General features: G+C 39.7%; 1 protein-coding gene across 3 annotated transcripts in view; it reads right to left on the bottom strand.

Annotated features, from left to right (window-relative positions):
* The window catches only part of LOC119890238 (MAM domain-containing glycosylphosphatidylinositol anchor protein 1), a 202,502-nt gene that overhangs the window by 107,578 nt on the left and 78,419 nt on the right, over positions 1–16,505 (bottom strand). For all 3 annotated transcript variants that reach the window (XM_038701400.1, XM_038701402.1, XM_038701401.1), the window contains exon 4: positions 9,439–9,613. In XM_038701400.1, coding sequence (XP_038557328.1) covers positions 9,439–9,613 — 175 coding nt within the window. The remainder of the gene's footprint in view (positions 1–9,438; positions 9,614–16,505) is intronic.

Here is a 16,505-nt window from a genome sequence, read left to right as displayed (position 1 = left end):
CATTCGCACACACACACACATACAGCACAGAGTTAGTCTGGGAGTGGCATAAAAGAACATGGTGTCATGGCAGAGCAGCCAGATAAAACAGGAGACACTGCTTAAGGTAAGTGTCACAGCACTTCATCTTACGTATAAAAGTGAAGACATGCTGTGTTCTCTCCTTAATGATGGTAATTGTTATTTTGTTATCTTCTAATTTAATTTACTCATTCAATACACCATGTCAAGTGAGAAGAGTTGGTCAGATAAAAACCATTAAAGACTAAATCTAATCTAATCTAACAGGACTAAAAGTGTACAACCTACAACCGTTTTACATAAATCTGTTTTAATCTACTCTATCAATTAACATCATATAACAGTGATTAATGCCCAGGTCATAAAAGATTCACCACAGATGGGGGAAAAAAATAGTTTTCTGCTTTTCCTCCAGCACAAGAAGCAGTTTGTTTCTAATGAACTACATAATAAGTGGGTGGTAAGTTTCAAAGATGGCCACTGTGATTGAACAGGCAAAACAAAGGTTGTTTTACAGAACCATCACACCAGAAAATCCACAGAAAACACAGATTTTAATGCTTTGAGGCAAGCAGGTGTATACAGTATAAAGTAGACATGAAAGGGACTATAAGGAGAGAAGCAGATGCATTATGGTTTTCTCTTTTGAATGGCACTGTATTTTACAGTAGTCTACACAAGGTGTCTGTACTATACACCTTACTATATATCACGGACATTGAGAATCTTCATCAAACCTCCAATTTTGTTAAATTCCTGTTTCACTGTGTATAATAATACACATGTTTATATGTCAAACTAATAATGGCTCCCTTCAATAGTAGCTGTTATGGTCACAGAAGCCTGGTATTGTACACACACCTAAATGGACCAGAGCTTTCATTAATGTTATTATTTACACCTGTGCTTTTGGTGCCATTAAAAGAAACCATATTAACTGTGACAAAGACAGGCCTTTACTCCTCAGTGATTGCTATCATTTTTTATAATGACAGAACTCATTGTATTGCCTAAAAATGTCAGACGAGTAGGGTTCTTTCAAAAAAATTTGGTAAAATTGACTATTTGATCTATAAAACAAGAAGTCACCATGCACAGCAACAACAGTCAGGTGCTGGTAGATCGCAGGATCTACACTATATTGCCAAAAGTATTGTGACACCCATCTAAATAATTGAATTCAGGCGTTCCAATCACTTCCATGGCCACAGGTGTATAAAGTCAAGTACCTAGGCATGCAGACTGCTTCTACAAACATTTGTGAAAGAATGGGTCGCTCTCAGGAGCTCAATGAATGGTGATAGGTTGCCACCTGTGCAACGAGTCCATTGTGAAATTTCCTCACCAAAGGTGGAAAGTAACGAATTACTCATGTTACTGTAATTGAGTAGTTTTTTGTGTACTTGTACTTTTAAAGTAGTTTTTTATATCTGTAATTTTACTTTTACTTAAGTATATTAAAGTATTATACTTTGCAGCATTTTCAATCACATCCATTACTGAGTAAAAAAAAAGTGCAAGGAAAAACTTGCGACACTTCAAATGCAAGAGAACAGCTTTATCATGCAGTGTAAGCTGTGAAAAAATGCTGTTTTAAGTTACTGCTAATGCAAACTGAACATTTTCCACTGCTGCAGCTTCACAATAAAAGCATTTAACTAGCGAAACACAAGTTGACAGCGGACCCGTTTGAAATATTTCAGTGAGTAATGCAACAGTCAGGAGCAGACACAGTGAGCTGTTAGATAAAGAGCTGCAGGCGACAGGCTGCACACCTCCACCTTCTCAGCCAGGTAACCAACTACTTTCACTTTCGCTGTTCGCAGACTCATGTTTTGTGCAGCATAAAGTCAGATCATGACTGCTCAAATAATTATGGAAAATACCAATAACTGTTTGATAATAGCTTGTTTAGCTGCCCGAGACTTCTGTGCCCTGTGGTATTAAATAACAGCGCAGCTGCATAATAGTGTCAAAACTGGTTGATTAGCCTAATATATCATGCCAATCAAAATTACATTTACAATTACAGATTTTAACCATCACTCCTCAGTGAACTGCTTCCTTGGCTGCGGTCTGAGAGCATTTTGTAGTTAAGTAGGCCAATGTAGTAGCCTATGTAGATTTATCAATATGGATTTAGGTCTACCATGTTTTTTTGGAGTCAGTTCACACTGAGCACTAAGATAATAAAAACGTTCATTAGCAAAAGTTGAAAATATTAACAGTAATATGGGAATTATTTTTGAAAATCCGGCCCCCACAGTGTCTGCTTAGAAAAAATTGTGCCCTTTAACAAACTGGTGGTTAAAAATAAGTTTTCACAGTTTGGCAAATGGCCAAAAAGACATCGGTGCATGACAGTGTTGGTTGGAATTAGCAACTTGATGGTAACTAGTTATTTGTTATACAAACGCTTATAATCCAATTAAAATTACCAACTGTTTGAATGTAAATAGGGATATGACTTCATATCCAGTCCAGTGTTTCCCGTTTTCCCAGTCCAGTGTGGCCTGGCAGAGTCTAATCTGTTCCGCCACAATTTCCTAATGAAGCGAAAACATTTTCAAACTTCTCATTATAACATAAAGGTCTCTAACATTGTTTTTTGCCATTGATTCACACTGTGTGATCACAAAGTAAAATTGAAAGCACAATATGGTTTTGTCCCCTTATCAAATCACAAAAAACTGCATTTAATTAAATAACTATAACAAGTATAAATAAATACTAAATGAGCTACTTTTTACTTTTACTTGAGTAGATTTTTATAATAGTAAATGTACTTGTACTTAAGTAAATTTTCATCAAAGTAATAGTACTTTTACTTAAGTAGAATATTTTTGTACTCTTTCCTCCTCTGTTCCTCACTGCTAAATATTCTACGGTTAACTGTTAGTGGTAACAACATGGAAATCCAAGCCTTACATCACCAAGTGCAATGCAAAGCATTGGATGCAGTGGTGTAAAGCACGCCACCACTGGACACTAGAGCAGTACAGACGTGTTCTCTGGAGTGACAAATCACGCTTCTCTGTCTGGCAATCTGATGGACAACTCTAGGTTTGTCAGTTGCCAGGAGAACGGTACTTGCCTGACTGCATTGTGCCAAGTGAAAAGTTTGGCGGAGGGGGGGTTATGGTGTGGGGGTTGATCTTGGCCCCTTAGTTCCAGTGAAAGAAACTGTTTCACCAACAGATTTTGGACAATTTCATGCTCCCAACTTTGTGGAAACAGTTTGGGGATGGCTCCTTCCTCTTCCTACATGACTGCGCACAAGTGCACAAAGCAAGGTCCATAAAGACATGGACGAGTGAGTTTGGTGTTGAGTACCTGACTGGCCTGCACAGAGTCCTGACCTCAACCTGATAGAACACCTTTGGGATGAATTAGAGCGGAGACTGCGAGCCAGGCTTTCTCGTTTAACATCTGTGCCTGAGCTCACAAATGCGCTTCTAGAAGAATGGTTAAAAATTCCCATAAACACACTCCTAAACTTTGTGGAAAGCCTTCCCAGAAGAGATGAAGCGGTTAGTTGCAAAGGGTGGGCCAACTCCATATTAAACCCTACAGATTAAGAATGGGATGTCATTAACCTTCATGTGCATGTAAAGGCAGGTGTCCCAATATAGTGTAGCAATGAAAAATCCAAAACAAGCCACCGCACACTGAGCTGACTTTACTATGATTTATTGTGAACAATGCATTTGATCTGTTGAGAAATGGGAAAGTAGAAAGTGCAATACTGAGTTGACACATACAGTGCCCACAGTCGCATAAAAATGTCTTTTGACTATGTGGGAAAATCAACAGCACATATTGTGTTTTCTCCAGGCCAAGGAGAGTTTCAAGATTACCAGGAATTTGACTTGATCCGGAAATCAAATCATGGAACCGCAAAGTAAGAATAAAACATGTTCCGCCATATGAACTATATATCAAAATACTCCTCTTCAATATCAGTCCAGCATGAGAGCAATGACCATTCCTTCATAGACAGAACCCGAATGAGAAAATTTGACAGGGGATGAAACTAAGTAAAAGAAAGTAGAAGAGACAAATCCTATGGAGACGAGGATGAGCGACGGCGAAAACACAGCCAGACTAAGGAAATCAAGAAGAAACATGCACAAACAGAAATATATATTGAAAGAGCAACCGAGAGTAATAACAAGTAACAGAGAGAGAGAGAGAGAGGAAAATAAGCAGAGAAAGTTAAGAAGGGAGAAACATATGGAATGAGATGTGAAAGAGAAGATGAGCAAAGGGAAGAAAGTTTGTGTGAGTTTTTGCCACGCTGTGTGACTCAGACAGTAGAGTGGTGACCCAGTGATTCACCCTGTGGCTTCTGCCTCTGTCCCACTAAAAAGGTCAGAGCTTCTTTTCAAATACCTGTTACCGCTTCTTTCTTTCTCTCCCTGTCTATACCACTATACTTTACTTTCTGTGTAAAGTGTGTTTGTTTTTGTGGCTTGTACTGAATGTGTGTGTGTGTGTGTGTGTGTGTGTGTGTGTGTGTGTGTGTGTGTGAGTGTGTGTGCATACTGCGTTTCTACCCAGTGCCAGCAGCAACAGTGCCCATTCCTCCTGCTCCAGCCAGGACTGGTGTCACCCTGAAGCACAGAGACTGTGTTGTGACAGAAGACTCTGGCCAACACGGACAGACTAAATGCCACCTAGGCCGCTATTTATGGGTGTGAAAGTGTGTGTGCGTGCGTGCCACTGTCAAAAACACCAATTCTAGAGCACTTGTATTACTGCACGGGGGGTATTTCTAAAACCACAGTGCTGGAATAATAGATTACACATCCTTCTACTGACTCCAATAGCCAGTGACAGTTAGGGTGATAACTGCCAAAGCTGTGAAAGAACTTGTGTACATTTGGAGTTTCACTGTCTTATACACGATTGACTTATTCTGTCATTACTGACAATGCCACAAGAGATTATTGAAAAAGTCAGTCTGACTACTGTAACCGTATACCACCAATCAACGTCCATAAACCCGCTGAGAACTCATAGAAAAAAGATGATCCTTATAACACCAGAACTTGCCAGAGATTCTTATTCTTGTATTTGTTTGTTATTTGTCTCAGTTTTGTCTGAGGAGGACTGTCAGACTTTGAAAACCCATTCTTTGGATTACGGTAATAAAGTCTGTTTTACTGTCTTTTGCAGTGTTCTTATAAATATTATCCCATCATAATCATCATCACCATCATCATCATTACCCCCAACACTTTTCCACTTACCTGGTTGTGTCCTGAAGAGAGCAATGAATCCACAGAGAGGACTTCATCTGAACTAAGCTGAACTAACATTTTTTTCTCTAATGAATTCAGTTTTTTAAAAATCTGATGTAAGGTTAAATGTCATTGGTTGGGTTTCTGAACCAAGTCCATCCCATCAGTAGAGGCTACTCAAAGTTAAACCCCGCCTGCTCACTGTCCCACTGCCTCAGCGGTTAGAGTGCCAGGTCATTGGTCAACTGATTGATATAGCCTTTAGAATTTGTTGACTGAAGGTCCTACATGTAGGTTCATATGGAAAACAAGCTGGCAGGTAATGCAGGTAAAGAAGACAAATTGAAAAAAGGAAGGGAAGAAATGACTGAGTGAGATACGGGTAATATACAAGTGACTGTTACTTTATGTGCCTTCTATTCAAAGCAGACTATTGTATATGCACCTTTGCTCCGATCCTGAAACTCTCACACTGTCTTTTCCGTTTCAATCTGTCATTCACTCTGTCTCTCTTTATTCTTTGCTACTGTTCCTCTTGCTCTTACACACTGCACTTTGAAGTGAGAGTGTGTGCTTTTGAGAATATGTAGATACGTGAAAGTGTGTGGCATGTATGTAAATACAAAGGGTGTGTGTATGCTACATATTTGTGTTTGTATATGCGCGTGCATGCTTTCTTGCATGCCTGCTTGCATCCATGCGATTGTCTAAAAAAGCAAAGTTAAATCCGCATGCAGGGCAGATGACCTAATGCCAGACACTGCTGTGTTTGGTTGAGCCTCACAGCTGAGAGGGGAGAGACCCCAGCTGACTCACTTCATACGCAGACACACACAAACACACACACAAAAAAGGACACTGCTTCATCACGCACTGGGGTGTGTGGTTCACAGAGAAAGGCAGGAAGGAAGAAAAACATGGTGGATGAGAGGACAACATAAAAGAAGGAGGAATGAGGGAAGAAGAGAGGAAAAATAAAGAGTGAAGAGAAAGTGCAATGCTAGGTCATTTCAGTTAAAAAGGCAAAGGCATGGGAAAAAAACACAAATTGTGTGATCGAGAGAAACAGAAAGCGAGAACTAACACTCATGTTTGTACCCTGCACAGGTAACAACATGTTCTGCCCTCCAGTCCAATAACTGGTCTGTTGGATGCATCTAAATTGAAAAACATATGAGTGCCAGCAGTACTGAAAGAGTGTCTCTCTCCCCCTCTGTCTTTTGCCTGCCTAAATTCCATTTCTCCTTCTCCCTCTGTTCATTTTTCTTTTTTACCTCCTACTCCATCTGTCTTATTCTTCTTCCTCTTCTTGTTTCTCTTCTTCTCTGCTTTCTTTCGCTTTTTTTTTGAGTGGAAATTACAACTACCTCAATTCTACAATCTATTCAGCTACAATAAATCACCACTCTTTTCTAGTTCAGCCTTTTCCTATACTCGCTGCTCAGTTTTTCCTGGAATGGTCGAGTTCTTGTTAGGTAACTACACTCTGACCTGCACATCCAAGAGAGGTCAGCATTCGCATACTGTTAGTACGCTATAATTTCCCGCGCACATTGTCTATTTTTTACTTCACATTTCCCCCTACACATTCCTGCTTAAACTACACATATTCTTCTGTTTCTTCTTACACTTACACATCTTTGTTGAAAAACATCAATATACAATTTTTGACATCTCCCATTGGTTTTTGACAGGGCTTTTTGGAGCTGGAAGTTTGTGTTTATCACTAGCTGCCATCTATTCAGTTGATTTTGGCAACAAGGTGCAGTCTGGATGGAGCAGATTAGATCGGTCCTGTAAATCAAGCAAACCAAGCCCAAAAGTAATGAAATAATTATTTTTTAAATTATTGCCAGCAAGATGAATATTAGCGGGAAAATGAGCTAATCAGCTTTATTAAATGTGATATTACAAAGAGTAAGGTCTAGACCTGATCTCTTTGAAAAGTGCAGTGAGATTACATCTGTTATGATCTGGTGTTATCTAAATAAAATTGAATTGAGTATAATTGAATATACAGACAGGTGACAAATAAAAGGATATACTGAATAAAAGGGTGCAGAAACATCTGTCATAGTCTAACTGATACTGGATTTTTGAGGCTGATTTTCATATTGATGCTTTAAAAATACATCAATCTGATAACAATATATCAACCAATATTCATTCATTACACAACAAACAAGAAACATGATGGAAATACCTTAAACTTTTTTAAAAACATATTCTAACCAAGATACGTACTGAGCAGTACATTTTACAGTTAAAAAATAAACTTGCATTCCCAATGTTTGTTTCAACTGGTTTCAGAGATTCTGTGCCGGTTGCATGGAAGCTGTTTTGGCTGAACACCTTAATAAGAAACCATGTTATTTTTTTCTTTTAATTTGTCACTCATCTGTACATTAATATACATAAATTGCATTGACTTTTTTGGTACTTGTACAGTATAGAATTTGGTGGTCTTTCCAATTGTCCTGCTGTTGAAACTGCATATTCAGAGACACTGAGCCATAGAGGTTGCTGTGCCCGTGTTTCTCTTTCTTTCTCCGTCCCTACTTAGGTTGCCTCTTCCCTCACTCTCCCATCCATCTTTACCTCCACATTCATTTATTTCTCTCCAACTCTCTCTCTATTTTATCTCGGTACCCTGGGTTAATTGTTACATCGTTCTAGAACTAAAGTCGCCCTGTGCAGAAGCGTGGCTGATCGCCGCTGGGTCTAACACAGCATGGGTGTTGGGGAATTGAACAAGCATTGGCCGTCAGAGCTGGTTAGCTTCACAAAGCTCCTGTCACAACTACACACACAATACAACCTGTTTACTACCCAGGCCCCCTACAATTACCAGCTCCCCAGCAGGGGCCAAGCTAGCGCCTGGGGAGAACTAACACTAACAGCAGAAAGGGAGGAAGAAGAAGGAGGGAGGGAGAGCCCCATTAAGAGGCTGAGGCAGGGCGGTGTGTAAGTGACAAATCCTAGAGGGAAAAGCATGAGGCGAGCATGTGTGTGTGTGTCTATATGTGTGTATGCTTGCGACTGCATAGTTTGGTGTACTGAGAGAGAGATTTGATGCTAAAGGAGGGGTGGCAGACCATGGTGTTGTACTGCACACAGAGCAGAGCAGAAAAAAAGGAGATAAATTTAGCAACTGAAAGGCAGGTAATAGATGTTTAGTGTTATCGGGCCCTTGGAAAATCAACCTTTTTCTATTAGTCTATAAACCCACCATTAAAATGATTGAATCAATGAAGGCAGGAAATATCTATGCAATAAAGTGATGTAACTGACGGACAGGGGTTTTAGGGTGCTGGGAATAAAAAAAACCTTTAAAATAAACTGTATACAATTGCATGTGTTGGGTTTATGCATCAACCTGTCGCCATGACCTGGCCCCTGACACACAGGGACAGTGGGGCAGTGAAACAAGCAGCAGCACAGGGCCCCTACAACACAACACTGCTTCTCAACAACTTCTACTGTCTGTGTTACAAACAATAACCAAATACCCATTATAGAGCCCCAGACTACAGGGACAGTTCAAAAGATATGTAACAAGGTCTGAAAAGGAGAGCTGATCTCCCTAATTATAAACCGATAAGTCACTGACGTGTTACTAATTGTGGCAGGTGCTGTTGAATCAGAGGATGTGACAGAGCTAAACAGCACATTGAGGATCTCTCAGTCTCAGTAGAGTAGTTGGGACTTGGGTAAGTTGAGAAACAGTGAGTTAGGGAGCCCGTACCACCTGGACTAACTGTTATAAAACTCTTGATTTGTTCCACAGACTTCACTTTTCCCAGGAGTATCTGACAAAACAGTTTGTTCTAATTACCCTCATTGGTGGAGTACACACACCTGCATTATCCATACAGTAACCAATGGTACAATTAAGGCAAAAGTATTATCTTATCTATACCCTTTCCAAATACTCTATTTGATCTATTTGACCATACTTTTTATCCTTTCCACCATAAGTCATCAGATACCCCTGGAAGCCATTCCCACCTGAAATCTCATCCTCCATCCTATCTGTCTTTCATCTTTCCTCCTCCAATCTTTCCATCTCCCCCATCTCAGTCTTCTCTAACAGTGGGAATAGCTGTAGTGATAGTCAGCTGTGGTCTTAAAGTGGAAGGGGTTGTTTTTTTTCTCTTTCTCCCTACCCACTTACACTGCACATCTACACGGATGGACTTGATGGCAGCCACCCCCACCCCGTTGTCGGCCTTGCAGTAGTAGCGACCCCCCTGCACCCTCTGGATGCCCTCGATGCGCAGTGTCTCGTTGTAGATGGATGTTTCCTGAAACTTGTCCGATGCACTGCCTGCCGTCTTTGTCCACCGTACCTGAGGAGAACAGAGGAGGGGAGAAAATGTTAAATTGACAAAGATGCTGTCGGTGAAAGCAATGTGTTACTGAAGGGTAGTATAAGTCAAAGTGTAATGGAAGAAAGTTAAAATGTTAGAAAGAAAAATACTACTTTTGAGTTCCAAAAACCTTAAAAGGTAAAGTATAAGCAAAAAAGCTCTAATACCCAAACAAACCTTCATGTTTCCAACTTACAGACAAAATGTATGTAACGTTACTTAATTTACATGAGTTAAGTCACGAGTTATTTTACCTAAAAATGGTGCCTAAACCAACAGATGTTGCATTTTTGTTATTGTTAACTTCACCGCAGAGCCCTACACATGTAAAAACAATGCTAAAGGGTACCCAGGCTGTTAAAAAGCAATGCCATGGGGACTTGACCAAGCTCCAATATGTGACACCCTGGGAAGAGAACAGGTTGGTCTGGCCCCAATCCCATTCAAACAGATTTTCACCAATCTGGATCTGGTATAATAATATTTCCTAATACTTCTCTAACACTAATTGCCTAAAAACAAGGGCTGGGCAAGTTAACATTAACAATTATTTCATGTCACGTTAAAGACGTTTTTATTATTATTATTATTATTATTTTGAAAATCCATTGCTCACTGGCTCTGAATACGCATACAGTCAAACCAAGTGTCACAGGAGGGGTGAGATGTTGATCAGCCTGCAAATCATCCTTCCAAACAAGCAGTGGAGGGAGGCTTCAGCAGACTACTTGGATGCAACATGCAGGGAGAAGTAAGACAGCGCTCCGCGAGTAAATGTCAGGCGCTCTATGGATAGTAACCATGGCAACGGCTTCTGTGCACTACACAGCTGTAGCCTGTTTAACTTAAAATTATAGGCTTCATAACTTTACCATGCAAATTCCTTCCTGTTGGTGTCCTGATAACTATTTAGTAAACAGTAATAGATTCTGGAAACTCACAAACAACGAGAATCAGTCTCTCTTCCAATAAATTGTGCTGCATGTCGCGTACAAAAAGTTCAAGAGCAGGCGTTTGTGTGCGTGAGGCGAGCACAACTGTGACAGTTTCAAAGGAATCGCGCCCGTTTGTCGCTCCACCTTGTGCTCAACCACTTCACCTCACTCTAACAGGGATACTTGCTACTAAACATAGACTGTTCATGTTGCTCCCCGATAAAAGAAAAATGTTTCTGCAGATACTTGACTTGATTGATTGACCTGTTGCTCAGAAGGTGCCGGTTATGATGTTATGATAACTTGTTTTAACAAGCTAGATAAAAGGTAATGCCCTGGCTGTGTTAAATAGCTTTGGTTTTATATTTGAATAATTCATAAATTATAATAAATTAATGTTTAACTTGAGATTTACAAGAAATATTTTATTGCTACTGTGAGAAGAATACTGCTGGTGAAAATGAATGAATTATTTGTTTAAAGTGTTTGTAAACCACATGTTATAGCACTTTTGTGTATTTACCAGTACATTTAAAGTGCGCAACACACTACTTTAGACTTCATAATTCAATATTGTGCATAACAATGCGATTAATCGCAGAAAAACATGCGATTAATCACAATTTTTAATTGTTGTCCAGCACTACTAAAAACTAAAGCTCAGTGTTGGTGTCGATCTCTCCATCTTTGTAATGAAAATGTGGGTTCCCTGACAAAACGGTCAATTACAGTTTTTTACAACCGCTAACATCATTTTGTCTAATCTGTAGTCACATTTTCACTACTCTAAACACAATTAGCCCAACATCAGCCTGTTCATACCATACCATTAACACAATTCATTTTTACACAGAATATGCAGTCAATTAACCCATTTCTAAAATGCTAAGCTTTTCTTTATGTACAAGCTTACCCAATGCCAAAACTATGGATGTTTTTTGTGTTATTTACAAATGCTAGCACACAACATGTCAAAAGAATTTTCAAGACCTTAAATAATGTATAAAGCCTCTACCTCTGCTACAATAGCAGCTCAAAATCTATATTGAAACAGCTGATAAGCATTTCTGAATGAACATATCATTGAAACATTTGATGTTTTTTGTAATTTGGGTAAAATAGATCATCACAGCTAATTCCAATCTCAACAAGAGAGTTGAAGTTCTTTCAATTACATACACAATGCACCAAAAAGGGGACTTTCTGGAGTTGAGTCTATCCAATGAGGATACAGAACAACACGTAAAAAGGAGAGAAAGAAAGAATATTGTCTGAACAAGGAAGAAGAATAATTGGGCCAGGGAGAGGAGTAGCTGAACCAGTAAGTGTTTGTATCCAGGTGCACAGCGAGAGATGACATTACAATAAATGTGATGTGGATGAGAACATGTGGCCAAATGCTGAAGATAATATTGATTAGAACAGGACAGGCATTTTTTCTTTCCCTTCTGTGCATTTTTTTGTTGTTAGCACGTATAGCATCAATAGGGTAAATACATAGAGAAAGAAGTAAGAGTTAACGAATAGTGCAATCAATACAAGAGAATTGTAAGGAGATATAAGACAGAGGTTAGGAGTTAGTGATGTTATAAGAAGAAGTTCTCTCACAAGAGATGAGTTTTCATGAGCTTCTTGAAGTTAGAGAGGGACGCCCCTGCTCTGATGGCATGTGGTACGTAGCTCGTTCCACCATTGTGGTGTTACAGATGAAAACAGCCTGGACTGAGTTTGTTTTGTGGATGGATGGCATTGCAAGTGGCCAACAAGGAACGCAAACGTATTTGACAGTATTTTTACCCATTCTGAACCAAAAGCCACATAGGTTGGATTATTTGTTGGTCACTGGCAGCAATTTAATGCTGCTAATAAAGCTTTTACTTCTTTAATTCTGTCACTTACATTTTTTCCTTTACTCTACATTCTATAAAGTAAAGATGACTCATTCACTTTTACATAGTTTGTTGCCAAAAATGCACACATTTGACCCTCAAGCCAAAAATGTAGCGTGGTTTACAGTAAAAAGAGAATGAATTACAAAAAACAATGGATTTCACATTGTCCATCGACTGTTTATATTTAGAAATTCGTTGTGCTATGATTGATTGATCTGTTCCTCTTGGAGAGAAAACGTGCTAGTGTTTTGACAGAATGATTTGCTTTTGAGTCACGTTTGCTGTGTTTTGATAGAAATTTGAGATTTGTGTATGTAGAGAATGTTTTATTGCATTTTGAAATGTAGAGTTGGTGCTTAAAGAACAAAAGAAAATGTACTATTTGTTAAGAGTTTCAATAAAGTATCTTATGTTTAGGTAAACGCTTGTTATCAATTGACCCTTCGCTAAGCCACGGCCACCTTAGTTACTGTGGCGAAGTCCGACAAACTGTTGGCGCTGCCACTGCCTATTACTGCACTCCCTGGAGGAATATTGACAAATTTGTTGGAAAAAGCGATCTCAGAAAGAAGCAAACAGTTTTGCAGTTGCATTATACATTTGAAGGTTGTATTCAGGCTGTCAAACTGACTCAAACAGACGTGAAAAAAAATGAAAGATAGAAAAGCTAAAGCCTACCGATCACACAGTAGGCCTACAAGTGAACCACTGCATCCCCCAATGATTGAGACAAAAGACAACGATATTAACGATCATCAATGTTCCTGTAAAGTTAGGTAGACCTCTATTCATTATTACAGTTGTTACAAAGCAGAACAGTAGGGCTTTATAACATTACATTCAGTAGGAAGTTAGCTAGCGTTAGCTAACTAACATCACATTAGGAACAACCCACGGCCTACATTTTTCTGGATTTATTTTAGGTTTTGGAAAGAGAATAAATTGTGCTTCTCCTTTCAATCTTTTTAGGTAGTTGCTGTGACTATTACAAGTGGCCCAGGAACAGCATTTGACCATATCTTAAAAATACGGCAGAAGAAAGCTAGAAAACGACTCCTTTTGCATTAGAGTGAATGGGGCGCATCCATGAAAGTGTCGGACCTCTCTTAGAACGAGTCCTATACTGCGCTGTGATTGGCCAGCTATGTATTCGGGGCGTGACTTAGCGGAGGGTCAATTGAAAAGAACAGCAGTAGCATTTGATAGACAGGCCAAATAGAAATGTATCAAAGTGAAACTCAAAAACAGAAGTAAATGCTCAACAAAGACAGCAACACAATGAATCTCCAAAGCTTTTTTATACATAATGCATGAAAACTGTCCAAGATATATGCTTTTTAATGTATGTCTACATAAAGCAAATTAAGTAATAAAAAATATATAGAGAGTGCATGAGTGAGATGGAAGAGTCTTAATTTCACTGGGCAGGTCATAAACTGATCAAAATTACAAATGCAGTTATGTTTTCTATCTCTGTGGTAAAATCTCTGTCTGCTCCATACAGGGGAAGTTGATAACACCAAGCACTGTACTCATGGTGTCCACGATGCTAAATTCAGACCATTAAGAGTTTTGACAAACTCTATATGGCTTTTTCACGCTTCAATTATCCCATCAAGCCGCGGGAATGCTGCCGGGGCGACAGCTACATGATACTTTCACTTGACTAATCAAATGCACAAACATAAACGCTCGCTGCAATGATACATGAAAGCCTGTAAACTCATCAGCACTGGATTGTTACGCTCACTCTCATGTCTGTGTGTGTGTGTGCGCACAGTCCATTAATCCCTATTAACCCTTCTGTCTGTTATCAACATCGACAAGGCTATCAACCATGTCCCGTTGAGGAGGTCAGAAAGGATAATGGGCGAAAGTCACTGATACGGTGTGTGTGTGTGTGTTTGTGTGTGTGTGTGCGTCTGCAAATGTTTTTGTGAAACTGTGTATTTTCTGCTTTCATGCACAGTTGTCTGCTTGTGTTCCTGGATATGTACACAGTATACACATTCATTCCTGTGTGCAAGTGTTCGTGTGTGTGTGTGTGTGTGTGTGTGTGTGGGTTAGAAAGCAGGTTTTATGGATTAGCAGATTATCAGGGCCTGTGTAAACGCTCCCTGCCTGTTTATTCAGCTCTGTTTGTGGGAGGGATTTGGAGGAGGCAGACTGCCATTGATCAAACCAGCCAAGGTAAGCAATGATCCGTACCCAGTCTCTCCATGGTTTAGTGATTCCAGTTTGTGTGTGTGTGTGTGTGTGTGTGTGTGTGTGCGCGCATGTGTGTATGGGTGTGTGGACCTTTGTAAGCATGAAGTGTGCATCTGTGTTCTTCTGCCTTTATCCTTTTCTATTCAAGGATTATAAAATGAATGAAAATCTTACAAATTACAGATATTTTGTTTGCTTTAGCAGGGAGCATTTCTTTTGCAGGTATTTGCAGGATTAAAGTTCAGGAACATTAAGAATAGGTTCAAGTTTAGAATAATTTCAATGGTGAGATTATGTGATTGGGGCTTAGGAACAGGGGAAGTAAAACAATAAGCTAAAATCAGTTACTGTATACTTGCTGATGTGTCCCTTTTTAGTGTGTTATATGATAACATTTTGTTTGTATGTAAAAATCAGCATGTATTGTATTCAAAATATTACAGAAAGTCAATGTGGATGGAAATAGCATTTGAGTTTACAATACTGCTGGGAGTATAAGGAGATGCTGGGGTAAAAGGCATAGGGAAAGTATGCAAGGAAACCGAGAGACAAAGTGTGTGAAGAAAGAAAAACGGCGCGAGGTGGTGAAGAATACGGTAGGTAAGGAAAAGGGGAAAAATAGACTGCATGTGTGAGTGGGATATAGTTTTTTTTTCATCAAGTGAGAGCCAGAATGAGAGGGATGGATATATACAGTATCGCTGGCAGCTGTGTGATGGGGAGAGAAAAAGTGCATCACACTGGGATTCGCTACACCAGAGAAGCAGATGAAGCGAAATGGAGAGAGGTGATATAGCAAATAAAGGGGATATTGTGTGAGATGTAGATGACAGCCAGGCAGCGGAGGAGCCTATATCTGCCTGTGACACCAGCAGCTTAAAACCATCACCTGCACTCTCTTTCTCTGACCTCTTTTGGTCTCCCTCCACACCTCTTTCTTCTCTCTTCCTTCAATAGACGCGTGACACTGCTCTATTTTTTCCACTCCCGTCCCGGCGGGTTGGTCTGGATATCTCTGTCAGTCCTTTTTTCTCTCCCTCATCTTATCCCCGTCTGGGCTGCTTTTCTCTCCCTTCCTTTATTTCTTTACAAAGTACAGGGAAGCCAAACACACACACACTTGTCATCAGATCTCATGTCTAAATGCACATCCCTTTACACACATACAAAACACACTCATTCCCCCAGACTGTCTCCCCTATACAGACACACACACACACACGTGCTGGGAGATGAAGATGCATTTGTTGAGTCAGAACCTTTTATAATAATAGCGCTTACATTTGGTTAGAAGTGTAATGTGAAGGGAAGGTTCGGGATCCCCTGGGATCCAACTCGACATGAAATGCAGCAGGTTTTGTTCGCTGTTTCTGTATTCAGCTGGGGAGCTGTATGCTGTCTAGGACACAGATGTTTCAACAGGAGAACAGAGACAGTGCAGAGAATAGAAGAACAGCCTTGTCAGAGTGTTGCAGGGGGAAGTTAGGGACCAATTTGTGTTTTTATGGGAGGTTTGGCAGAATGCGCTATTAGGCCCTTTTCATTCAGTGATTATTAAATACACTAAAATACTGACCAGACCCGAGTGGGCATGTAAGTTTAGTGGTCACATTATGTGTGATCATCATTCAAAGCAATTCCCTTTTGCACAACGTGTTTTTTCCAACCAGGGCATTGCCGTTTCTGCACTGATAGAACCATAAACACAAATAACTTGTTTGATACAAATAGAGTCTAGAGTTTGGTACCCCATGTTGTCTGGTGATATATTCATTTTGAAATACATTTCACCAGGTGTTATTCAAAGACAAGTTTCAAAGTTCAAACCCAGAAAGT

The sequence above is a fragment of the Micropterus salmoides genome, unplaced genomic scaffold, assembly GCF_014851395.1.
Source record: "Micropterus salmoides isolate LMB-PRFRI ecotype aquatic unplaced genomic scaffold, ASM1485139v1 Ms_hic_scaffold_6, whole genome shotgun sequence".
Classification (NCBI taxonomy): Eukaryota; Metazoa; Chordata; class Actinopteri; order Centrarchiformes; family Centrarchidae; genus Micropterus; species Micropterus salmoides.
Note: the sequence above shows the minus strand (reverse complement) of the source record. Positions and strands in the feature narration are given on the sequence as shown.